Raw genomic sequence first — 27,317 nt, 5'->3', positions numbered from 1 at the left:
GAGTACACTTGTGATAAGCACTGGGTGACGTATGGAGTATTGAGTCCCTACATTGTACACCTGAACCTACTATTACGCTGTATGTTAACTGGAATTAAAAAACTTAAAAACATCTCCATTCCTAATGAGCATAAAGGGCATGAAGACAAAAAAAAAACCTCAAGAATATGAAGCTCAAATTGAAGATTTTTTTTGAAACCAATCAAGATTCAAGCACCAAACCAACATAGGTACCAATATGACATTTCCCCAGTATCTTCCCCAATATTTTCCCTCGATATCCCCCATACGTACCAATATGCACATCCCTAAGATGTGGAAGATATTCATATTTACATTAAACTCAATTTATTTAAAATCTGATTTAGTGTTCCAGATGGTTACAAATCCTGTTGTGTATCTACTAGCCCGCTGACTTACTCCTGATTTTCAGAAAAAGTATGTTGTCTTTATTTGTGAAAAGGCAATTTTCTGTTAAGCCTATGATAACTTCACCCACAAGTGTCTAGCCGGAACTAGTGCTTAAAACCATTCCTGACTGTTCTTACAGCTATTCAAACTTGGGGATCACAAAAGCACGTAACTGATGATGCTTGCAGACCAGCCCTCCGCCAGTCCCGCTCACTACCGCAGTACTTCTTCATAGCCTCATTCTGTCCACTGAAGGACAAAGGCCTCACCACGGAGCAGGCGGAACAGCTCGGCTTGATTATTCCCAGTGCTTGTTTCCTTAAAACTTTTATTGCTCTAAACTGCATGGGTAACAGACAACAGGCTTTTGTACATTGGTGTCCAAAAAACTCACTTAAGACCAAATTTATTTCACCAGTAACCCAGACAGTGCTGGTTCCTTACTATAAATGTAGTTTCCTTCCAATTCCAGGCAATTTTCTCACCCATACTATGTCAACACTATCAATGGACATTTAAACAGTGAAATGACTCATTTTACTTTAAAAATAGTGTCTCTCGCTTCCAACTCATCACTTTTTAAAAACTGCATCCCTACCAAGCCACTATAATTTGACACATTATGGGTGAGTAACCTTTGAACCTCCCTTCCTCTCCCAAAGCAGCAGGTTGGCTATCCAATTGTATTTTAAAAAGCAAGCAAGGGGGAAAGCACCCTGTCCAATCTTGAGATTTTGATCATAAATTCTCCCAACTAAGTATGACTGAACTTTAAGTTTAAGGATTAGTAAACAGACCTAATGTTCTTTTTAAATAGTTAGGTCAGCTGCTTTGTCCGAGCAAGGTTTCTGAGCTTTTCACCTCCCATGCAGGAACAGAAAACCGATCCAATGGTCTCCCCATATACATTTCAAATAAATCCTCTCTGGTTACGAGTGAATTTTATCATCGGACTCTCTTAGACGTCAGCACAACACCACAATTTAACACTTGGTGTAAAACAGTGTTGCCTAACCTTAGCAGAACCATCCCTATTCACAGGGCTGAAGAGAAAGTTGCTTAAAAATCTATAAATAAAGCTGTCCCCAAGCACTGGTCAGGTTGTGCAGTTTTGCTAGGCCTTTTTATGTGGCAAACGGATACTATCTGGTGCAGTAGGAGTGTAACTGCTTTCCACCATTACTCCGTAATCCTAGGGGTCAGCCTTTTCTTCAGCACTAGCATTTACAACATTTTAACTCCGGAGGTAGCTCTTTGGCCAAGGCTTCAAAACAAAGACCACGATAAGCAATTTTAATTTTAAGGAATTTTAATACAAACTTAATATAAACTATTTCAGTCCCTCTTAACATGTAAGACACTGACTCAAAATACTTTTATACCGTTTTTTTCAAGTATTGCACAATATAGGTACAAAATTAATATTTACGATTACATTTTCTTCCATAATATATAGCAAAAATCTTTAAACCTTTAACAGAAAATACATTTTTTTGAAAAAGCAAATATTCGTACATTTTAATTCCACCACTAAAGGAATATTCTGTACACAATTTTGAGAATAGTTGATGTCTTTAAGATGGATATTTTACAATTTCAGTAAAAAAAATACATGAAGCTGCTGCTGTCACAGGTCACTGTAGTAAAAAGATATAAATGCAATACCGTGTCGTAGAAACAATATATATATCCTCTGATATTTTACAAACTTTGTACTAAATTAAATTATACAATTAGAAAAGACCAATAAACCCACTTATTAGTGCCAATTTTTTATAAAAAAAAAATCAGCCATGTCCTTGCTATATCTTAAATACTGTAAGAGGCCATATCTGAGAGTATACTTTAAAATATACAGTCAGTATAAAATAACTTTGTGCTTGGTTGGCAAATGAAAAATGATGCAGGTTTTATTTTTGTAACCAAGCTTGAATGTATCCTTACTATAAGCTTAAAAAAAAAAAAAAAAAAAAAAAAAAACTCAAGGAGGTGGAAAAAAAAAAAATCCCCCCTTGGGCCCGTGCATTTTAATTTGTACGATACATTTTTTTTTTTCCTGTTTTAGTTAGCCATAACAGGCTGGAACTGCTGGTTAGAATACTGCATGTTATTTAAGCTAAAATTCAAGCCATCTACAAAAGACTTCTCGTTGAGGCCTCCATAGGCCGCAAACACATCAAAGGCATTACTGTACTGGAGAGGACTGAGGTTAAGGGGGCTGTCAGCTGGGAACATTCCATTGGTACTGCTACCTTGACCCTGCACATTAGGAAAAATAAATTCCTTGGCATTAGGAGAAAGAGCGGAGGCTTTCTGCTGCTGCGGCGGGGGCGGCGGCGGCGGGGGCTGCGGCTGCGACGGCTGCTGGCTGCCCAGGCCGAGCCCGTACAGAGAGTGCACTGAGGAAGAGATGGCTTTCTGCTTCAAGAGGTCATTCACATTCAAGCCGAGGTTGATAGGAGAAGTACGTGCAACCTTGTTGCTGCGGCCACTATTCTTCATTTTGGTAGAGCCGAACTTGGTGGCAGCAAAAGTGGCAGTGGTAAAGGTTAAAGGCTGAGTGGACCGGGGCATGAAGGTAGGGCTTACAGCAGCAGAGTGACCAAAGGGAGGCGACGGAGAGCTGGACACTGATGAGGCTGGGTCACTTATGGGCATAAAAACCTGGGCCTCTGGGTTAAAGCTGTTTTTGATCTCCTTATCCAACTCACATCCATTTTCATTATTATCATCCACATAAAGCACCTTCACTGGTCCCTTTTCACCAATTTGGTAGGAAACCTCAAACGGGTCGATCCAAACACTAAGATCCTGTGGCAGATTGCCACGAACATCATCAATGTCCAAACCACTCTCTTTGGATGCTTGTTCAATCACTGGGTCCACTTTCTCCCCTATGTGTATACATCTAAACCCTGATCCTTTGTATGGCTTTTCAGGATACCAGTGCCCTTCATATTTCTTCTTAAGAAGTCTTTCAAGCTCTTCACCAAAAATGTTGACACGTCTCCTGGGAAGCTTATTGTACAAATATGAAATAATAAAATTTAGTGCTACTTGGATTTCAAGCTGCATAGCTGCTATGCCACTAAGTGAGATTTGTGTTTCAACTTCCCCCCACACACGCGCACAAAAGTGTTCAGTTTGTGGCAGAGAAACAAATTTTCATTCAAAGTGCTGGTATTTTGTAGATTATCCTTCACCTTGAGTGGTCTTGCTCCTTAAAGAAAAACAAAATAAAACAAAAACAAACATGTCCAAGTAAGATAAATCTAAGTCCCACAACCTTTTCTTACCCCCAGAGTAATTTTACTTTTGAAAAAGTCTAATAGGCTAGAAAGTCAGAAAAATATAATCAGCACAAAATAAAGGAACATACAATAGAAAACTGTTTATTAAAGTTCAAAATCTCATGGGACAATTGAGGATTTAGAGTTAAAACAATATATTTAACCCTATTATTTACTTTTTATTTCTGAATACAGCTCTAAATATATATATATATATATATATATATATATATATCTCCAGCATATATAGTGTATTTCTTCCCTCAGTAGTCAAAAGAATATTTATTGGAAACTCTACTCCGCGCTCCCATCCACCCACCTGCACACACATATATATACCAGTTTTAGAAAGTGATCCTATTCCTATTCACTAATTTAGAAGTGAATTCTATATTTCACACTTCATTCTGGATATTTGCTGCTTAAATCTGCTGTATCATTAAACGTTTAGACATTTGAGAAGTTAGGAAAATTATTTTAATTTCCAAAGTATGCGATGCTAACATTAAAAATACTAAATACAATGAATTGCCATCCTAGTCAACGATAATTATGAACCAAATTATCCTACATAGCTGCCGTCTTAAATATACTAAGGGCATACAATGTAATAATCGAGCTTCTCTGTGCTTTTACTTTTCAATGTGTATTTTTCAAAAATCAGAAAATATGTTTGGCAGCAAATGTAACAAAAGCAACAATTAATTTCAAAACTCTATTGATTATTCTCTTTAAAGGACAGGGTTTCTGAGTTTTATTCTGATTTTCAAAACCACCTCCCTCCTTCACGATAAGAGAACACCGGAGAGGTTTGTACGATAAGGTCGACCTTTAAACGTTTGCTGGATCAGCATTGGGTGGGGATAAGAAAAGATCAAGGGCAAACAGAAGATATTTGCAAAAGGGATCTATTTGTACACTGAGGTTGAGTTAAAAGGACATTTAAAAAATCCAGTTGGTATTAATCCATCTGTTCCATTTTCCATATTCGTGGTGACAAAGGGAAAAGGATCCCTGGCTGCCCCCAAAGTACACTTTGCAAGCCCAAAGCCTGAGCGCCGGCAAAGGCAGCTGATTAAGCCAAACTGCTTGACGGTGCAGCCGAGCGAAATTCAGGCTCCGCGAAAGGTAGTTTTAAAGCAACGCCTTAAGACAGAAGTGTGAAGAATTACATAAACAGCCAGTTGGGTCTCATTAGATTTCTGCTCACAGCCCTCGGAGCCCAAACGCTGGAGCAACAGCAGCAGCAGCAGCAGCAGCAGCAGCAGCAGCAGCAGCAGCAAGAAGAGGAGGAGGAGGAGGAGGAGGAGGAGGAGGAGGAGGAGGAGGAGGAGGAGGAGGAGAAGGAGGAGGAGGAGGAGGAGGAGGAGGAGGAGGAGGAGGAGGAGGAGGAGGAGGCGGCGGCGGCGGCGGCGGCGGCGGCGGCGGCGGCGGCGGCGGCGGCGGCGGCGGAGGCGAGGAGGAGAAGAGTACAAGTCTTCTCCAAAAAGGAGGAGGAGGAAGGCCACGAGAAATGGCAAAGCAACCACTCGGGGCAGGGCACCGGGCAGGTCGCGGCGCCGGCCGCTCCGGGTCAGCCGCTACCCTCCCCCCGCCGTAACCTGACCCGCCGCTCCCGCTCCCCGCCCCCCGCCCGAGGCTCCTGGGACCCGGCCAGAGCCCGGGGAGCACCGGCTCCCCCGCACCATTTTCGGTCCCGGCGGCCACCGGCCCCGCGGACCCCACGGTCCCCCTCGAGCTGGCCGCTCCTCCCCGGCGCCCCAACCCCCGATTCCCATCAGCTCGGCCCGGGTCGCCCTTCCCCGTTTACCCTCCCGGCTCCGGCCGAGCCCGACGCGCCGGCCGGCCCCGCCTCCAGGTCCCGGGCGCGCTGGGGCCCCTCGGAGCCGCTCCCCTCGGAGCCGCTCCTCTCCGCGCCCGGGCCGCGACGTCGCCGTCCCCGAAGGCCTGGGGCTCGACGCCGCTGTAGCCCCTACGTCCCCGGACCCCGCCCGCCGCCCCTCGATACTTACTGGCTGCTTCCACCACAGACCCGGCCGCTGGGCGGAGAAGGGGCGGCAGGGCGGGGGCTCGGGAGGGTCGGCAGCGGCCAGCAGGCTGAACGCAAGACGGCGCCGCCAGGCGGAGGACGGGGGCCTCGGCGCGGGCCTCGGGAACTCGCCCCCTGTGGCTCGGGGTGGCGGGGACAGGTCAGGCGAGCGCGCTCACTTCTCCACACAGCCCAGTGCCCGGCCCAGCGTCCCCGTAGTAAGGCCACTCCGCGCCGGGCCAGAGCTTCACTCCTTCTGCCGCGGCGCGCGCCCCGCCTCTCGTTTTATAGTCTCTTCCCCGCCCCCATCCCTTCCCGTAGGGGTGCGCGCGCGCCCGCCTCGCGTCACACAGCTCGGAGCCGCGTAACCATTCCCCGCCTTCCCGCCCCTCACCCCAGACCCTCGGTGGCGGCTCCGCCCCTGCCCTGCCCCTCGACGCCATTGGTCAGGTCCTGCCTGCCCATGTCCTGACGGGTGGCGGAGGGCCCAGTGCGCAAGGCCACACCCCTCGGGCTCTACGACGGCCAATGAACCGACGTCTTGGAGTCACTGTGGGCGGGATTAAGAGAAAAATGGGAAAGGGATTGGGGGAGAGAAGTGACAGTGAGGGCGACGGTGGTGGGTGGGGCGGCTGACGCTTGGTCCCGGCAGAGCCGCGGAGAGGAGGGGGGAGGGGAGTGAGGCAGGTGGCGGAGCGGCGGGGAAGAACGGGGTGGAGAGCCCGAGGCCTCGAGAGGGAGGGGACAGTTTACAAAAAAATGCCCTATCCGAGTGGGACTGTGGCCCAAGAAAACCCCGCTCGTGGCCGAGCTACCAAATCGGCCTCCAGTGCACCCAGGAGAGCCTCAAGAAACAGCGAACTGTGACAGAGACTCGTGCACCCGATTAATTGAATATTAATCACCTCAGGGACCTAGGCCAACTGCCACCCAGGGAGTGGCAACAGCAGAACCCAAAGCTGCCGTGCCAGACTGGGGGTGGGGAAGGTAGACCACCTGGCCACACCTCCCGCCCAGGTGACAGTTTAACTGCTTCTGCATCCCACGTCAGACCTCCCCGTGCGACCCGGCAACAACTTGGACGTGGGGGTGGCTTGAGACTGTAAGAAGAATCACATTTTATTCCCAATGTCCCAGCCTAGGCCTCCGTCCCAAATTGCGTACGTATCTAAGTATATATGTATGCATGCGTGTATTCCAAGTATATTTTAACATCAATACACATTATATACACGGTGCCTTTCTGTAGGCACGTTTAAGATACTCTTCGGTTGAAATATGAGCGGATAAATAGGGAGCGGGGAAAGGGACTCAAGGGAGGCGGGTAAGCGCCCTTTTTCACAACCTGCAGCAGAGAAATACACGAAGTTACATGGGGAGTGGAACCGAGCGTCCCTCGCAGCTAAAAATATTACTCACAGGTAGCAACGACGCCTGATTGGCCGCGCTTCTCCCTTAGCAACTAGGCTATTGGCTGTGCGGTATCTAGGAGACCGACGTCAAACTCGCACTGGGAAAAGGGGAGAGAAAGTCCAAGGGGAGGGAAGAGTGGGAGGGGGAGAAAGAGGAGCAATGAATGAAACGCCCAGCGCTGGCCTTCTCTCCCCTTTGCTCCGCACTCAAGAAGTGCTTCCTGGAAAAACACCAGTTGGGGCTCCGCCTTCCTCTTGAAACTGTGGGGCCTGCACTCTCAACCTGCCATAAGGAAGTTAAAGCGCAACTCGCGGAGTGGGGTGTCAGCGGAGCCGGCTGTGTAGACCAGCTGTGCTCCTTGCACACACACCCGCTTTAGGTGTTAGGCCTAGAAGCTTTGCGCTTTATGGATGCAAAATCCGATTGTAGCCTTTTTCTCCACCCTGACTCTCATGCCCTCGTGCCTCCGCCCCCGTTCCCCTTTAGAAGGAACCGAATTGATAAGAGGATATTTCTAAAGTCCCCAGTGTGTGTGGGAGGGGGAGGGAAGATTGGTTTGTGGGATGGGTTGAGGGTGGGAGTGGTCAGGTGGCCGATTTCATGTTTATTGTACGGATTCCTAAAACTCAGGCGGCGTGTTTTAAGAACATACAAGTTTCACTCAATGACTCTTTAAATTCCGATTTTTTAGTCTTCGGATTTTTTGTAACAAGGAAAAGTGGGATTTGATTGCGAAAGTGTGGAAGTGTTTTATTTTATTTTTTGGAAACATTTTACCTTAAATGTTTCTCTGCATCAAAATATATTCTTTCAATGTTTTCTCCTTTTTGCTCAGTTGTATTTTTTTTGTTTTCTATCATGAACATTCATTCCACTTGTTATGAAAAATGAGTTATTTTTAATTTTATAATTAGTTGAGCACAGAAATTACAAGAAGCAAGATAGGATATTTTGGGAATGGCTTATCAAGAGAAACACTTCAAAAAAAAAAGAAACACTTCATTTTTCATGTGCTGCAGGGCATAATTTCTCTTACCATTAGGCAAATAATATTACTGTACCAAACACCCAGAATTGCAGGACTGTGTGTTGGGCCAGGTGTCTTGATTTATAATTTGGAAAATATATCACTATAATTAGAGGAGCATGTTAGGCTTGGCTGAGGTTAAAATGTCTAACCAAAGATAGATGAATTGTAATTTTGTCAACCTTATCTATACTTTTCAAGAATTCTCAAAGGGAAGGCACAAATTCTCTTTTCTGAATGTCCCCAATCTATAACCCCAGGCTTAAAATTCGAGAGCAGTGATCTGATAGGTTCTGATTAATTAGCGATAGCAGTAAATCGAATTTTTAAATCAAAAATTTAGATGTCAAAAATGTATGAGTTATTGCAGCCCAATCCAAGGGTATGAGAACATTTCAAAGCAAATATAAACACACACACACACTGAGGCCCCATGGCATACTGGACAAAGAAAGTACTGAAGGGCAGGTATTGGGAGATCTGAATTTTATCCATTTCTATCAACCTTCAGTTCTCTCCCTATAAAAAGGTTTGGATTACATAATTTCTAACATCTCTTTCAATTAAAATATTCCACATTTAAAACTCAATGCCCCTAAGGTAAATAATATCGTTGTTTTAAAGATATAGATTGCAAATAAAAGGAAAACCAGATTCATACCCTTCCAAGTCACAAGGGATAAAATTCCCTTTATCTAAGTTTTGCACTTTGAAGCCCCCTTGTATGGCTTATTACTATTTCACATTTATTTTGGAATTGCACAGGGGAGTGGACTGCTAAATGATTGTTTTGATTTATGGGGCAGGAAGAAGCATTTGATATGAGGCTCTGGGTGGTATCACAACAATAAGAATTCCTCTCTGTGGGTAAGTAATAGTCACAAAAACCGTAGCCTTTGCCTTTCCCCCTCCTTGCGTTCCACACAATTCCTAGAGCAGTGCCTCACACTGAAGGTAATGATTGTTTGGTAAACAAATATGTTCCAATATCATTGTGAAACACAGTTCTTGAAAGTGCTCTGAATTGGGGAGTGCCTGGGTGGCTCGGTTGTTAAGCGTCTGCCTTCGGCTCAGGTCATGATCCCAGGGTCCTGGGATGGAGCCCCACGTCGGGCTCCCCACTCAGCGGGAAGCCCGCTTCTCCCTCTCCCACTCCCCCTGCTTGTGTTCCCTCTCTCGCCATCTCTCTCTCTGTCAAATAAATAAATAAAAAATCTTGAAAAAAAAAAAAGAAAGTGCTCTGAATTATCTCATTCACACATACAAACACACACACACACTCACACCTGGATTTCTGAGAGATGTGTCCTAAACCTAAACCTTCGAATTCTCATTCTGTTTCTTTGTAAACTGAGGATTATAGGAGAGTCACCATCACCTGATGTGTACTTACTAAGGCTGTTTCACTTCTAGAGAATCAGCCTTGTATCTTTACTTGAAAGTTAGACAACATACAAGCATAATGTTTTTATCGTTACTGTCATTCATTTCTTGTGGACAGTCATGCAACCTGAACCATGCACATTTTAAAATTGTTGGTAAGGAGCAATTATAGACTAATCACTGAGTTATTTTTTTTTTAAGATTTTATTTATTTATTTATTTGAGAGAGAGAATGAGATAGAGAGAGAGCATGAGAGGAGGGAGGGTCAGAGGAAGAAGCAGACTCCCCGCCGAGCAGGGAGCCCGATGTGGGACTCGATCCCGGGACTCCAGGATCATGACCTGAGCCGAAGGCAGTCGCCCAACCAACTGAGCCACCCAGGCGCCCTAATCACTGAGTTATTAAAGACAAAGTAAACCAATTCTTTCCTAAACATCTTTCAAAGGAAGTCACACACTTAATGGCTGAGGAAACCTCAATGTGGTTTCCTGTGGCTTCTCATATGGGTTAGTGGAGGAGGGCCACACATTCTCTCTAAGAGATGGGTACATAGACATTTGCAATTGAAAGATAACTAGATAACACTGAACAAACCCACTTATCTTTGGAACAAGCAATCCCACTGAAGGAATTGGTCTGATAGGAGAATATTTCCTTATAACTTGCTTACTCCCTATTAACTCGATGAACAAAAATCCAAACCAAATCTTTGAATTTTTTTCTACTAGCTAAGGATGAGGATTTTGAGCTCAGCCAGAGATTATAGTTGCAGATTCTGGGAGTGATACAGTGTTCGCAACAGTCTACATACAAAGAACATTAATTGATTAACATTGATTGGTAGTATTAGAATGCTTTAATTATACGAATTCTAGATTTCACCTCTTATACACTATGTTAAGAAAAATTGAAAGTGCTCTATTGTAATGATACATAAACTTAAAGTATAGATTGCCTCTGTTATGCAGCTCTACTTACTCAAATGGAATGACATACACAAAATTCTAGTTTACAAAACAGATACGTGGTCCGGCAATATATATTGTATTTGAGAGAGAGAATACGCACATGCATACACCCACCCACACACGAGGCTGTAAGAGCCAACTACATGTTTTCCCAGCCTTCATTGCAGCAGGGTGGCATTGTGACACTGCTGTGCCCATGTGACGTAAACAGAGGTCAGCTGGGATGGTTTCTGAGAAAGCTTTTCTCTTCGTAGCAAAGGAAATTATTCCAGTTACTATTGCTACATAAACTATCCAAAACTAAGTAGCATCAAACACCCGTTTTATTATATTCTGGGACCCTATAGGTCAGGAATTCAGACAGGGTACAGGAAACAGATGGTTTTTTAATGCTCCACAACATCTGGATCTTCAGCTATAAGATGATCTATAAGATGATTCACTCGAGAATCATCTGGAGCGGGCGCCTGGGTGGTTCAGATGGTTAAGCGTCTGCCTTCGGCTCAGGTTATGATCCCAGAGTCCTGGGATCGAGTCCCGCATTGGGCTCCCTGCTCCTTGGGAGCCTGCTTCTCCCTCTGCCTCTCTCTCTCTCTCTCTCTCTTTTTGTCTCTCATGAATAAATTAAAAAAAAAACCATCTGGAGCAGACTTGTCTAATGGAGCTTTCTGCAATTATAGAAACATACTATATCTATGTTGTCCAATATGATAGCCATGAGTCACATGTGGCTATTGAGCCCTTGAAATGTGCCCAGGGTGACTGAAGAACTAACGTTTTCATTTAATTTTAATTAAATGTAAATGGAAAACCACAGGTGGCCAGCGGCTCCTGAATTGAACAGCATGAAGCTGGAGGCGTCTTCACTTATCTGTCTAGCACCTGGGCTGGGATGACCCAAAGTCTGGGCTCCGTTGGCACTGTCAATTGGGACATCTACACATGGCCTCTGAACTCTCCCTGTGGCTTGGGCTTCCCACAGCATGGCAGCTGGTTCTGAGAGGAGGCATCCCAAGAGGGAGTTTCTGAAGAGCCAGCATTCTAAGAGAGGTACATGGAAGGTGCATGGCCTTTTATTGACCGAGGCTTGGAAGTCACAAAGCACCACTTCTGCCATAACCATTGGTCGAAGTAATCATAAGCCTGTCTAGAGTCAAGAGGAAAGCACAGAGACACCCCCCCCCACTTCTAAAGGGAGGAATGTCAATGAATTTGGGGTCATTTAAAAAAATTCACCATTGGGAAACTTCCACCTTTTTGTCTGCCTTAACATGAATCTGATGGCAGGAGCTGCAACCGCCTTTTTAGCACCATGAAGAGGATGCAAGATAATCACAGAGATAAAGGTTCTGACCAAAGCTAGTGACTACCTAGCTCTAGTCTACTTTTTAAGCCACATGAAATGATCCATGACTTACAGCTGAACATATTCTCATCAAAAACCCTAATTTAACATCTTTTAAGGAAACCTTAACTTGATTCTTAAAAAAACAACAAAGATTTATCTAGTCTGAATATTATCTAGTCTTTCTCCTTATAAAAAAACCTGGAGGGGTGCCTGGGTGGCTCATTTGGTTAAGCATCCGATTCTTGATCTCAGCTCAGGTCTTGATCTCAGGGTCATGAGTTCAAGCCCTGCATTGGGCTCCATGCTGGGCGTGGAGCCTACTTAAACAAACACCTGGAAATGCTCATTGTAGAAAATTTGGAAAACAGAAATAAAGAAAATAGCAATCACCTTTAATCTGCCATGCAATAATAACCATTGTAAGCGTCCTGCTCTGATTCTTTCTGAATGAGTTTCTACTGCATTTGCAGATTTGTATCCTGCAGTGCACTCAGCATTATGTCGTTTCTATTTTCCCCTAATACTAAGCATTGTCATAATTATAATTTTTAAGGACTGCATTCTCTGCTTTAGAATAATTTGATCATTGCTCAGCATGTGGGTTCTTGACAATTTTTCTGTATAAAAACAATCATATGTAACAAACGTAAAAAATATTTTTAATTTATTACTGAAGTATAGTTGACATACAACGTCATATTAGTTTCAGGTGTAAAATAGTGATTTGACAGTTATATATACATCACTCAGTGCTCATCAGGGTAAGTGTAGTCACAGTCTGTCACCATACAATGTTATTACATCATTGACTATATTCCCCTTGCTGTACTTTTCATCCCCCCGATTGATTGATTTTATTTTTTTATTTTTTAAGATTTTATTTGACAGAGGGGGTGCCTGGGTGGCTCAGTTGGTTAGGCGACTGCCTTCGGCTCGGGTCATGATCCTGGAGTCCCGGGATCGAGTCCCACATCGGGCTCCCTGCTCAGCGGGGAGTCTGCTTCTTCCTCTGACCCTCTTCCCTCTCGTGCTCTCTCTCTCTCTCAAATAAATAAATAAAATCTTTAAAAAATATATTTTATTTGACAGAGAGAGAGAGACAGCGAGAGAGGGAACACAAACAGGGGGAGTGGGAGAGGGAGAAGCAGGCTTCCCGCTGAGCAAGGAGCCCGATGCGGGGCTCAATCCCAGGACCCCGGGATCATGACCTGAGCTGAAGGCAGACCCTTAACGACTGAGCCACCCAGGCACCCCTGATTTATTTATTTTATAACTGAATGTTTGTACCTCTTAATCCCCTTCACCATTTCATTCCCCCTATCCCCTCTGGCAACCACTAGTTTGTTCTCTGTAAGAGACTGCGGGGCACCTGGGTGGCTCAGTTGGTTAAGCATCTGCCTTGGGCTCAGGTGATGATCTCAGGGTCCTGGGATTGAGCCCCGATTTGGGCTCCCTGCTGAGTGGGGAGCCTGCTTCTCATTCTCCCTCTGCCGCTCCCCCTGCTTGTGCTCACTTGCTCCCTCTCTCTCTAATAACTAAAATCTTTTTTTAAAAAAAGAGTCTGCTTGGTTTGTTTGTTCATTTGCTTTGTTTTTTTAGATTTCATATAGAAGTGACATCATATGGTATTTGTCTTTCTATGATTTATTTCACTTGGCCCAATACCCTCTAGGTCTACCCATGTTGTCACGAATGGCAAGATTTCATTCTTTTTTATGACTGAGTAATATTGTGTGTGTGTGTGTGTGTGTGTGTGTGTATACCACATCTACTTTTTCATTCATCTATCAGTGCACACATTTTATATATAAACTTGAACTACATCTCTGATTCTTTTTTTTTATTTTTTAAAGATTTTATTTATTTATTTGAGAGAGAGAGAGAGAGAGAGAGAGAGAAACAGCATGAGAGGGGAGAGGGTCAGAGGGAGAAGCAGACCCCCCTGCTGAGCAGGGAGCCCGATGCGGGACTCGATCCCGGGACTCCGGGATCATGACCTGAGCCGAAGGCAGTCACTTAACCAACTGAGCCACCCAGGCGCCCTACATCTCTGATTCTTTCTTTGGGATTGTTCCATGAGTGTATTTACCAGGTCAAAGAGAATGGATATTTTTTGAGGCTCTTAATACATAATGACAACCCACTTTCCAGAAAGATTGTACTATTTTACACTCCCAGTGTGTAATCATGTCTATCTCACTACACCCTAGCCAGCAATGACCACTAAGATATTTTTTTTTATTCTTGGCTATTTGGGAAATAAAATGGCATCTTTTGTTGCTTTAATTTACATTCCCTGATCATATGTAGGATGAACATGTTTTTACATATTTCTCAGCTCGCATTACTCTTCCAGTGAATTTTCTAGCCATGCCTTTTCTCCACATTTCTATGAGAGATCTTTGCATGTTTCTCTTTAATTCATGTGAGCATCTTGCATATTATATGCCAAAATGATTCTGATCTTAAATTTCATTTTAGAACTTGCCCAGGGCACCTGGGTGGCTCAGTCAGTTAAGCGTCTGCCTATGACATAGGTCATGATCCCAGAGCTCAGGTCATGATCCCGGAGTCCCAGGATCCAGCCCCGCCAGCTCCCAGGGAGTCTGCTTCTCCCGCTTCCTCTGCCTCTCACCCTGCTCCTTCCTTTTTTTTTTCTTTTAAGATTTTATTTATTTGTCAGAGAGAGAGAGAAAGATAACATGTGCACAAGCAGGGGTAGGGCAGAGGGAGAGGGAGAAGCAGACTCCCCACTGAGCAAGGAGCCTGATGCGGGACTCGGGCTCGATTTCAGGCCCTTGAGATCATGACCCGAGCCGAAGGCAGACGCTTAACCCACTGAGCCACCCAGGCATTCCCCCCTGCTCCTTCTTGCTCATTCTCTCTCTCAAATAAATAAATAAAATCTTAAAAAAAAAAACTTGCCCAAATGTTCTGTTTTATTTTGTATTTATTTTATTTTTAAAGTTTTTATTTTATTTTTTTAAGATTTGATTTATTTGAGAGAGAGAGAGAGCGCGAGAGAGAGCATGAACAGTGGGGAGGGGCAGAGGGAGAGGGAGAAACACATTCCCCTCAGAGCAGGGAGTCTAATGTGGGGCTCAATCCCAGGATCTGAGCCCAAGGCAGACACTTATATCAACTGAGTCACCCAGAAGTCCCTTAAGTTTTTATTTTAATCACCCCGTGCTCCTGACGACAAGTGCACTCCTTAATCCCCATCACCTATTTCCCCCATCCCTGCACCCATCTCCCCTCTGGTAACCATCAGTTTGTTCTCTGGAATTGAGTCTGTTTCTTGGTTTGTCTCTCTCTTTTTTTCCCTTTGCTCATTTATTTTGTTTCTTAAATTCCACATGAGTGAAATTATATCGTCTTTGTCTTTCTCTGACTACTTGTTTCACTTAGCATAATACTCTCTAACTCCATCCATGTTGTTGCAAATGGCAAGATTTCATTCTTTTCTATAGCCAAATAATATTCTATTGTGTAGTGTATATATATATCACCTCTTCTTTATCCATTCATCAGTGGATGGATATTTGGGCTCTTTCCATAATTTGGCTATTGTTGATAATACTGCTATAAAATCGGGGTTCATGTATCCCTTTGAATCAGTGTTTCTGTATTCTTTGGGTAAGTACCTAGTAGTGTGATTGTTGGATTATAAGGTAGTTCTATTTTTAACTTAAAAAAATTGCGTGCAACTGAGGCTCAGAAGGTTAAGTAACTTGCCCACAGTCTCAAAGTTCTTTTTTATTTTTATTACTTTATTTTATCTTATTTTTTCAGAGGGGGGGCAGAGGGAGAAGGAGAGAGAATCCCAAGCTGGCTCCACACCCAGTGTGGAGCCCAGTGCGGGGGCTCAGTCTCAACAACCGTAAGATCATGACCTGAGCTAAAATCCAGAATCAGGCACTGAACTGACTGAGCCACCCAGGTGCCCCTATTTTTAACTTTTTGAGGAACCTCCATACTGTTTTTCCAGAGTGGCTGCATCAGTTTGCATTCCCACCAACAGTGCAAGAGGGTTCCTGATTTTTTTCTTTTTTTTAAGATTTTATTTATTTATTTGAGAGATAGCAGAGTGAGAGAGAGAGCATGAGCAGGAAAGTGGGTCAGAGGGAGAAGCAGACTCCCCGCTGAGCAGGGAGCCCAACACCGAGCCAAAGGCAGAGGCTTAACTGACTGAGGCACCCAGGTGCCCCAAGGGTTCCCCTTTCTCCACATCCTCGCCAACACCTGTTGTATCTTGTGTTATTGATTGTAGCCATCCTGACAGGTGTGAGGTGATAGCTCACTGTAGTTTTGATTTGTATTTCACTGATGACAAGTGATGACGAGCATCTTTTCATGTGTCTGTTGGCCATCTGTATGTCTTCTTTGAAAAATGTCTGTTCATGTCTTCTGCCCATTTTTAATTGGATTATTTGTTTTTTGGGTATTAAGTTTGATAAGTTCTCTATATATTTTGGATACTAACCATCTATCAGGTATGTCATTTGCAAATATCTTCTCCCATTGCTTAGGTTGCTTTTAGTTTTGTTGATTGTTTCCTTCGCTGTGCAGAAGCTTTTTATTTTGATGTCATCCCAACAGTTTATGTTTGCTTGTGTTTTCCTTACCTCAAGGGATGTATCTAGAAAAAAGTTGCTACAGTTGATGTCAAAGAAATTACTGCCTGTGTTCTCTTCTAGGATTTTTATAGTTTCAGGTCTTATTTTAGGTCTTTAATCCATTTTGAATTTATTTTTGTGAACGGTGTATGAAAATGTTGCTGTCCAGTTGAAGAGACTTTTTCCCATTGGATGTTCTTTCCTGTTTTGCCAAAGATTAATTGACCATATAATTGTAGGTTTATTTCTGCATTTTCTATTCTGTTCCATTGACCTGTGTGCCAGTACCATACTGTTTCTATGACTACAACTTTGTAATCTAACTTGAAGTCTGGAATTATGATGCCTCCTGCTTTGCTTCTCTTTTACAATATTGCTTTGGCTAGTCGGGGTCTTTTGCGGCTCCATACAAATTTTAGGGTTGTTTGTTCTAGTCCTGTGAAAAATGCTGTTGGTGTTTCAATAGGGATTGCATTAGATGTATAGATTGCTTTGGGTAGTATAGACATTTAACAATATTTGTTCTTGCAAACCATGAGCATGGAATGTCTTTCCATTTCTTTGGGTCGTCTTCAATTATTTTCATCAGTGTTTTATAGTTTTCAGAGTATGGGTCTTCCACCTCTTTGTAGAACCTTGATTTCTCATCTATTGTTTGACTTTTTAGCTATCGGCCTGATTCAAAGATTATCAATGCTTTAAAAAAAAAAAAACAGTTCTAGTGATCTTTACTCAATTTTCTTTCTCCTTGATCTTTCTGCCACACATCACACTGTTTATTGGTAACTATTTGAAATATTCCCTTTTGACTTTGCACACTCATGCACAGACATAGGATGTACCCAGCATGGCTCCCACTTCTTTACTACTTCAGCTGTAGTTGAGCAGAGTAGAAAAATTAGGAACTTGAAATGAGAGAATTTGTGTTTAAGTCCTGCTCTGCCAAGTATGAGCTGAGTATGGCTGCACTGAGTCTCAGCCCTCATGTAATGAATACAAGCAGTAACTCCCTCTGAGCTGTGTGAGGATCTAATGAGATCATGCCTGTGAAATGGCTTGGCGAACTGTAAAGCCACACATAGATGTTAACGTTGTCTTCCTTCCTCCCTGCTTCCTTCCTCTTCCTCCCCTTCCTCCTCCTCTTCCAGCCTCCTCCCTTCTCTTCTCCTCTTTCTTCTTTGGTTCTTCTATCCTATGGAAATTTGATTCAGTTCAAGTAAGAAAGTATGTGAAATTGCTTGTAAACTATAAACGGGTATTATAGACACTCTCTTCTCCCATATACAGGGTCCCCAACTCTGTCATTTCCATCTTCAAAGTATCTCTCAGAACCTCATGCCTTGGTGTTTTAGATTGCTACTTAAATCTTAGGTTATCTTACTTTCCATATGTTTATATCCTGTCTCCTATGTTGGATTGACTCCAAGCTTTTTTATGTCTTTGCACATGAGCTTCTGCAGGGCCTTGCAGCTGATCAATATTGACTGATTGATGGCTTTGCTCTTGTAGTTGCCTAATCCAATGAAAGAACACAGACTTATTTTTTTTTAAAGATTTTATTTATTTATTTATTTGACAGAGAGAGACACAGCCAGAGAGGGAACACAAGCAGGGGGAGTGGGAGAGGGAGAACAGGCTTCCCGCTGAGCAGGGAGCCCGAAGCGGGGCTCGAACCCAGGATGCTGGAATCATGACCTGAGCCGAAGGCAGACGCTTAACGACTGAGCCACCCAGGCGCCCCTGGAGAATACAGACTGTTTGAGAAAGGGGAAGGGTACTGAGACTCTAGAAAAGAGGCTGGATAGGCAGAAGCCAGATTACTGAGGGCCTTGGGTTAGGAAACTGGGAATTTTGCCTTTCATAGATGAGAAGATGTTAAGTGATTTTTCAGTAGACAAATGACATTGTTGGAATTCTGTTTGGAACATATTTTATTTAGCTCTGAACTCCAGAGCCTAGTACAGCACTCGACACACAGGAATTGCCCTGTCAATCTATGTTCAATTGCTTTTATCATTCAACAGAGTATTCTTCAATTGTTCGATTATTCTGAAGATGAAATACTTTGCCTTTTAGGGAGGAAATAGATCCTGTCTGTAGACCCACCGGTATCTCTACCCACTTTGGTACAAAAGAAAAGGGAAAAATTCTGTGGCAAAGTATAAGCCAAAAAATTTTGGTTTCTGGAAAACCTAAAAACTTTCTGTGGAAAATTCTGCTGGGGCCCGGGAAGATTGGTATCTTCTACCTCAACTTTTTCTGTCTGTGCTGAGTATTTGTTGCTACTTTAGACAACCCTCCTGGGTTCTGTTTGAGCATCTGCCCCTCTCCCACTCTCCATCCATCTTTTTCCTTTGGGTCCTAACATCTAGGCTGAAGACAACTAGAACATAGCATTCTCCTGGCCACTGTAATGGGTTCAGGGATGGTCACTGACCTAATTAGGTCAATCAGAGTCAATAGCTATCAGTTGTGTTTGAGGTATTGGGGATAGGACTCCTTCCTGTGAAATGTGAACCTGGACGCATCCATTGTCGAGGTTTCTGGAGCCATCTTAGTACCATCAGGAGAGAGCCTGCTGGCAAATTCAGCTAACACAGGCAAAACATGGAGGAAAACCAAGTACCCAGAAAACCTTTGAGCCCCCTGCATCACCTCTATCTGGACTTTCAGCTACAGGATGTCTAAGCATGGGTCCCCAAAAGAGCAGAGCCTGAGCAAAGGGCTCTGTGCTTCCACTTTAATAGGGAGAGAAATCCTAGAGAGCAGGAGTGAAGGACAAAGGGAACAAAGCAGCCAAGGTGGGAGAACAAACCCAAGGTTGCATTATTGAGCCAGTTCACTGTTAAGTACAATTGTTTGACCCCCAACACTGGCCAGTCCTCCAAGAAGTGGCATAAACTACATCCCAGGACAATCCCTCCGAGAAAGGAAAAGGGCCAAGAATTTACTCACTAGTTCCCGTTTTCCACTGGTCAAAGGATGCACATCACAGGCTGTTGACTCTCCCACATTTCCGGGTTTGGAACACTGGAAGACAAGTAGGGTCCTGCACCTCCATGTCAACTGGGAAGTCTCGAGGCAAGAGACCAGTGACACAGTGTGAGCTGAGAAGCTGTCCAATTGTGCTGTGTGAAGTCAGAGCCTGTGTGGCAGCTGGAAGGAGAGAAGGTGAGGCCGAGAGAACCTAAGTGTGCCTAAGAAGCACCCCAGATACTCCTGAGTTAATAATAAGTCCCTTTTTGGCTAAAGCCAGCTGGGGTAGGTTTCTACATAAGCCATCTTGTGTTTACAACATCCATCTCCCCACTCCCTGGACTGCTGTAACACTCACTGCCTGGGCCATTCATTTGGCATGAAAGTGTGTGCTGTCTTTTGGTTACTTAACCGTATTGCATTGGTGCAGGTCCTGTCTCTTCAAGAGATCTGCGTGGTGCTGAGAGCAGACCAGTAGCTTCCATTGCTCTGTGCCTGTGTGCCATTCACACAATGCTTCATAAATATTTGACTGAACTGACTTTTTCAGTTTCATAAAGTTCAGCGTTCTGCTATTTGGCCGCTTGCCTCCCAGTGTGTTTCTCCCAATGTATGCTGTTTTTTTAAACTTGTTAAAAATGTGTCGCTTGGGCAGTACTTACACAATGAATCACCACATGACTTCACATGCCCAGTGGCATTTGGATTCTAAAGTTAAATCACTGTTCTTCTAGTCTCACTATGGTTAATGTGACAAAAATATTAAGTGACATGCAGAATAGCTCTAGGAGATTCGATATTGACCGAAACTGGAATTCCGGAAGTTAAGAGTGAAGAAAACAACCAGAAGGAAATAATTAAATCATAGGCAGAAATTGATTTGTTAATTAGATAAAAAGTAAAAATTTGAATAATAAGCTTGATTTGGTAGATATCTGTATTCTTGTAGGACTTGCCAAGGACAGAAGTTCTTTTCAAACATCCATGGAAAAGTTTAAAATTGCTTGTGTAATAGATCACAAAGAAAATTTCCATAAATTCCCCAGAGTAGAAACCTTCTGACCCAAATGGTCTACAGATCCTTAACACAAGATTTAATGACAAATGTAGAAAAAAAAAAATCTATTCACTTGCAATTTTAAAGGACTTTTTGCAATAGCTTTTATATTAAAGAGGAAATCAGAACTGAAATTTCCATAATCTGTAGTCAAATAGGAAATCAAAACTGAAATATGGATCGCTTTAGAATAATGACAACACCTAGACACTACATGCCAAGTTCTGTATGATGCAGAAAGAGTGATAATTGGAGGGAAATTTATTTCCTTAAACACACTTATTAGAAAATAAGAAAAACTGAAACTAAGTTATCTAAGCATGCAGTTCAGGTTGCTAGGAAAAAGAGAAGCAAAAATAAACCTAAATCTAGCAGAAGGTAAGAATTAAAGACAAAATGGATGAAATAACAAACATCAGGTGTCTCAAAAGCTGATGATAAAATAGATAAAATTTGTATAAGTCTGATTAAGGTAAAAGAGCTCAAACTGGTGATTTTAGAAACAAGAAGAGAACATGATTATAGAAACAGAGGTTATTAAAGAATTTAGAGAATCCTATGTGCAACTGGATTAAATCTGGATGAAAATTACAATTCTCAGGGAAATTATAAATTATCTCAATTGACTCAAGAAATATTATCAAATCCAAATAGACCACCCATATTGGAAAAAAACTAGTTTAAAATCTACCCACAGTGGAGTGCCTGGCTGGCTTAGTTGGTGAATGAAGCATGTGACTCTAGATCTCAGGGTTCTGATTTCAAGCCCCAGGTTGGGCATAGAGCCTACTTGAAAAAAAAAAAAAAGAAGTAAAATCTACCCAAGGAAAAGAAATGAGGTTTTATGGTAAGATCTTACAAACTCATTCCATGAGGCTGGCATAATGCTGATACCAAAGTGGATAAGCATAGAACAACCAAGAAGGAAACCAAAAGCTAAATTTGCTTATACACAGATTTTTAAAATCTTAAGTGAAATTGGATCAGTGTATTAAAGTAATGCAAGGATGGTTCAACATTAAGATATTTGTTAATGAAATTCACTATATTAATACACCAAAGAGCAAAAAGTTCTTTTTTTTTTTTAAAGATTTTATTTAGGGCGCCTGGGTGGCTCAGATGGTTAAGCGTCTGCCTTCGGCTCAGGTCATGATCCCAGAGTCCTAGGATCGAGTCCCGCATCGGGCTCCCTGCTCCTTGGGAGGCTGCTTCTCCCTCTGCTTCTCTCTCTCTCTCTCTCTCTCTCCCCCCACCTCTGTCGCTCATGAATAAATAAATAAAATCTTAAAAAAAAAGATTTTATTTATTCATTTGAGACAGAGAGATACAGAGAGAGAGAGAGAGAGAGAGAGAGAGAGAGAGCATGAGCAGGGGGAGAGGCAGAGGGAGAAGCAGGATCCCCACTGAGCAGGGAGTCTGGTGCAGGACTTGATCCCAGGACCCTGGGATCATTACCTGAGCCAAAGGCAGACGCTTAACCGACTGAGCCACCCAATCACCCCAAGAGCAAAATGGTCTGATCATTTTGATTGATACCCCAAAAAATAAAAATTAAGAAATTAAAAATAGGGCGCCTGGGTGGATGGTTAAGTGTCTGCCTTCGGCTCAGGTCATGATCCCAGGGTCCTGGGGTCGAGTCCCGCATCGGGCTCCCTACTCAGCAGGGAGCCTGCTCCTCCCTCTGCTTCTCTCTCTCTCTCTCTCTCCCTCTCTCTCTCCCTCTGTCTCTCATGAATAAATAAATAAAATATTTAAAAAATTAAAAAAAGAAATTAAAAATAAAAAACGTCCACACACATTTAATAAAATACAATACTCTTTCATGATTGGAAAAACAAAACAAAACAAAAAACCTTCTTACAAGTGAAGCAGGAAAGAAAACATCTTTGGGGCACCTGGCTGGCTCAGTGGGGGGAATGTGTGGCTCTTGATCTCAGGGTCATGAGTTTGAGTCCCACATTGGGTGTAGAGGTTACTTAAATAAATAAACTTAAAAAAAGGAAAAAAGAAAAGAAAACATCCTGAACGTGACAAAGTCTCCATCAGAAACCTACAGCTACAGCAAATGCTAAACTTAATGGCCAAGTATTAGAATCATTTTCTTTAAAGTCAGGATTGAGACAAACCAAGTTGATACCATGTTATGTTTTTTTAAAGATTTTATTTATTTGAGAGAGAGAGAGAGAGAGAGGAAGAGAGAGCATGAGCAAGGGGAACGGCAGAGGGCTAGAGAAGCTGAGCAGGGAGCCTGAAACAGGGCTCAGGACCCTGAGATCATGACCTGAGCTGAAGGCAGACACTTAACCGACTGAGCCATTGCAATAAGTAGAAAAGGGTAGTCATTGCAGTAAGATGAAAAAACAAGAGGTATACATCAACATGAAAAGAGACAAAATGGCATTATTTCTAGATTATATGATTTATTCACTCAGAACCTTCAAGATCAACATCTTAAAAAATGATTATGGCTTGTTAAAGAATCTAACAAGGTGGTAAATTAGAAAGGAAACATACACACAAGCCAGCAGCGTTCCTATAGATCAGCAATAATAAATTAGGAAATATGATAGAAAAAAGATATAACTCACATTAATAATAAAAACGAAAAAGGTACTTAGGAACAAATTGTCAAAATGCACAGGGGAAAAAATCTTATGAACTTTATTAAAGGATATACAAATATTGAACCTATAGAGAAACAACTTATCTCCTGAAAATGATGAAAAAACTCAGTAATAAAAAGATATTCATTCTCCTCTGAATTAGTTCCTTTTGATATTCCAGCAGGACTTTTTATGGGTATGCTGATTCTGAAATTCATCTGGAAGAATAAACATACAAGAATAACTAAGAACATTTTGAAATAGAAGAAGAATGAGAGGAGGACCTCCTGTTATATATCAAGACATACAACAAAGATACCAAAGATATTATTTATAATAATAAAAAATGAGGTATTGATGTAGGAATAACCAAATAGGTGAGGAAACAGAACAGAGAGTCCTGAAGTATGTCCCATATAAATAGGAACTTAGTTTATAATAAGGATGGCAATCACAATTTATGGGGCAAAATGGTGTTAGGACAACTGGCTATCAATTTTAGGAGGATATTCAAGGTGGTTTAAAAATCAAAACATTCTTAAAGACTTTAAACAACAAGAGAAATGTAAAAACGTATTTTTTTATTTTTATTTTTTAAATATTTTTAAAATTTATTTATTTGAGAGAGAGAATGAGAGAGCGAGCGAGCACATGAGAGGGGATAGGGTCAGAGGGAGAAGCAGACTCCCTGCTGAGCAGGGAGCCCGATGCGGGACTCGATCCTGGGACTCCGGGATCATGACCTGAGCCGAAGGCAGTCGCTTAACCAACTGAGCCACCCAGGCACCCCAAAACGTATTTTTTTAATCTTGAGTTGAGGTAGGCCTTTCTAGGGAAGGCCCCAATCCCAAAGGTCATAAGGAAAAGATTAACAGACTATAGATAAACAGATTTATCCATTAATAAGCAGATTAACAGATAAACATTTAAATCTTTGGTATACCCAAAGAAGCCATAAACAACATTAAAAGACAAATGGCCAACTGAGAGAAACCATTTGTGACTTAAGCAAAGAGCAAAAGATTAATACTGTAATATATAAAGAACTTCTAGGGGCGCCTGGGTGGCTCAGTCGTTAAGCATCTGCCTTCAGCTCAGGTCATGGTCCCAGAGTCCTGGGATCAAGCCCCGCATTGGGCTCCTTGCTCAGTGGGGAATCTGCTTCTCCCTCTCCCACTCCCCCTGCTTGTGTTCCCTCTCTCGCTGTTTAAAGACACTTTACAGATAATTATAGTTTAGAATTATGAAGGAGGTGGGAACACCTTAAATATCCATCCCCAATGGATAGTTGAATAATTTCGATCCATCTTGTACTTGGAAGCTGTTGATGAGGCAGATCCGTCCTGATGCAGGAAGACAATGTATGTACCAGGCACTGTTCTCCATGCTTTATGTCCATTTAATCCTTCCAGAAGCCCACTGAGGAAGATACCGTAATTTGTGCTATTTCACAGACAAGGGAACCGAGACATAATGGTGTGAGTCATTCATCTAAGACCACACAGCTGGTTGGCAGAGCTGGGATTTGAACCCCAGTGATCTGGCTCCAAAACCTGTGGCTTGACCATGACCCTAAGTCATGCTTCTATATGACTGTGATATGGGGAGAAAATCAAGCCACAGAAAAGTGTTAAACAATCTCATCTTTATGAAAAGTGGAAACATGTTTTGGTGCATAGGAAAAAATGGTGACATTCGATGAGAGAGAGTTTTGGCGGTGGGGGAAATGGCACTTCACTTTGACGCCATTCTTTATATATTGCTGGAATTTGTCACAGCAAGCAGGTACTACTGCAATTAAAAATAATATCATATTTAAAAGAAAAAACATATTAAATATATTTTAATATTTCTCATATAACATAGTATATCTAGTTTATATAGTCAAAGTATCCTTATATTTAGGGCTTACTTCTTTGTTGATGCAGTGTTTTTTTTTTCATAAGTTTCCTTTAGTTCAAACTATTATCTTGCAAAAATGAGAACAGAATGCTCATGCTCCACATAAATGCCTACATTCCAAAAGCATTAATTTATCGCTTTGGAAGGGATCTGATTTTTGTGCATTTGGAAGTACCTGTTTGTTACCAGGATTCTGTAAATAGTGTGGCTAAAATGGCTTGAATTTAACACCTGACATACTCCCTAAGAGAGATTTTGCCCATCTGTTCCTTGGTGTCTGGATTTCCCTTCCACAGCTCTTCATAAGATGTTATGCTGGGTGCAGAGACTCAAAGACTTAGTAAGCCCCAGGCTAGCGGGAGCACAGACACCTCCCGAGGCAGAAACCAGGGAGACATCTTGGACACCCCCTTTTGTCACCTTGTCCCTATTGCCAACCTGACCATCAGTCTGACCTCCTACGTGTTGATCTGGTCCATCCACCACTGTGGAGGGCACAAGCACCTCTTTCCTCAATGTTTCCAGCAGCCTCCTGCGGGCTCTCCTGCTTTCACCCCTGCTCCCATCACTGACCACCCCACATGCAAATCAGACGTGTTCCCATCCCTCCACCCCCACCGGCCTAAACCCCTCAATGTCTCCCATTTCTCCCAGGAGGAGGACCAGAATCCTCACTGCCGTCTACCAGGCCCACAGCCCAGAGTCGACACAACCTTCCTCCCCCTTCTTTTACTTCCTCAAGTATATACCAGGTTCCCTCCTGCTCTGGGGCCTCTCATCCCCCACCCCCTTCACCTCTACTCAGCTTTCAGCTGTTAATGTCACTTCTTCACCGGGAGGCTGTCCCAACACCCGCTTAGAGCTCTGTACCCCCACGACTCCACCTGTCTGTGAGGAGGCCTGTAAGGTCCCTAGAGGTAGAAACGGGTGTCTCTTTTGGAGTATCCTTGGAACCAAGCACAGAGCCTGGCTCACACAGGTGCTTACTGAGCACTTGTTGAAGGAAGGAAGGAGGAACGGCGGGAGGGACCCTGCTGTATCACTAGATAGAAGGTGCCAAGGCAGCGGAGCCTGTCTCCGTCTGGGAGGTGAGGGAGGCATTGCAGAGCAGAAGGAGGCCTTGAAGGGTGGGAGGGAGAAAGGACATTTCAGACTGAGGCTCTGCCTGAGCCTGGTGTGGAGCCCTGTGCTTGTCAGGTTAGAGAGGGGAGGCAGAGATAAGACTGGAGTTGTGGATGAGCCCGGGCGGGCAAGAGCTCTGCATACCATAAAAGGACTTGAACTTTGTGCTGTAGGTAATAGGAGGAGCTGGGAGGGTTGTCGGAGAATCCCTCGCCACTCCCTTCCCTTTTCCATCCCCTCTTCCTTGCTTCCCTTCCTTCTGCAGACCGGGAACAAAGTCTCCGAGGGCCAGATAGCATGCTCTTGGTTGGACAGGAAGTGGCAAGGGATCTGGAAGGGACATTGCTCAAAGGGCCCCTTTTCTTGGCCCTGTCCCCAGATGTACAAAGCAGAGCTAGAGTCGTAGAGAGAGCAAGAGTCCCTCCCCAGGGCCACCACATTCACCCAGAGAGGTGCCTGGGAGCCCCCAAAGCGCCCAGGGCCCTGTGCCCCAAGGGTGCACACGAGAGGGAGAAGTTGGGTCAAGGCGAGACCCCTCAGGGAGAATGACACCTCAACAAGTATCTGGGGGAGGATGCCTGAGGCTCGGCGCCTTCCAGGGTTTCTTCTGCACTGTCTTGGCCTCAGGACCATGGATGGGTTGACTCCAGGCTCCAGCTCTGTGGCACAAATAGGCTCCCCCTTGCCCGGGTCACCCCTCTCTGAATAAGGTTGGTGAGTAAGGGGGCTCAAGGTGACACCACGGTCTGAGGATTCGCAGCCTCAACCTTCAAATTCCCAGCGTCCCAGGGGAGGGCGTGGACTCCTGCTGAGGGCAGGGTTAGGGGAGCCAAGTGCCCACAGGACCTGGCCTGCAGCCATGTCCATGGGCTCAGACCTCTGCTCCCTGGCTCCTCTGCAGACATTTCAAACCTTTCAAAATCTCAAGACCATGGGACCTATTGGCTTCTATGTTCCCCACCCTGTTCTTTGGGCTCAAATTTATACCTCAGTTCAACGGCATTCACTGAGTGTCTGCTCTTTGCAAAGCCCCATGCTAGGCTCTTAGTCATAAAGATGAACAATTCATGATCCCTACTTCCAAGAGGCTTATAGTCTAGCTAAGGAGGGAAACCACATTCAGAACGATGTAAAACTCTAGTTTAATCTACTTGGCTTTTTACTATTTTTA

The 27,317-nt window shown here is 43.4% G+C and overlaps 1 protein-coding gene and 1 long non-coding RNA gene across 2 annotated transcripts; one reads left to right on the top strand and one right to left on the bottom strand.

The window, feature by feature from the left end:
- Positions 1-1,702: 1,702 nt before the first annotated feature.
- On the bottom strand, positions 1,703-6,005 carry TOB1 (transducer of ERBB2, 1). The gene is made up of 2 exons (XM_027568182.2): positions 5,714-6,005; positions 1,703-3,631 (listed from the first exon to the last, which is right to left on the bottom strand). Exon 2 carries the CDS (start codon positions 3,484-3,486, stop codon positions 2,473-2,475), a length of 1,014 nt encoding a protein of 337 aa, XP_027423983.1. The 5' UTR covers positions 3,487-3,631; positions 5,714-6,005; the 3' UTR covers positions 1,703-2,472.
- Positions 6,006-6,428: 423 nt separating this feature from the next.
- On the top strand, positions 6,429-23,450 carry LOC113908277. Its single transcript, XR_003515403.1, has 3 exons — positions 6,429-6,890; positions 8,977-9,037; positions 23,304-23,450. It is a non-coding gene; the product is annotated as an uncharacterized LOC113908277 (long non-coding RNA).
- The last annotated feature ends 3,867 nt before the right edge of the window (positions 23,451-27,317 follow it).

The sequence above is a fragment of the Zalophus californianus genome, chromosome 16 (assembly GCF_009762305.2).
Source record: "Zalophus californianus isolate mZalCal1 chromosome 16, mZalCal1.pri.v2, whole genome shotgun sequence".
Lineage (NCBI taxonomy): Eukaryota > Metazoa > Chordata > Mammalia > Carnivora > Otariidae > Zalophus > Zalophus californianus.
This window is presented reverse-complemented; position numbering and strand designations above follow the sequence as displayed.

What these genes read in the sequence shown, in the direction of transcription:
- TOB1 (XM_027568182.2), bottom strand. Translation starts at nt 3,486, where the DNA reads ATGCAGCTTGAAATCCAAGTAGCACTAAATTTTATTATTTCATATTTG.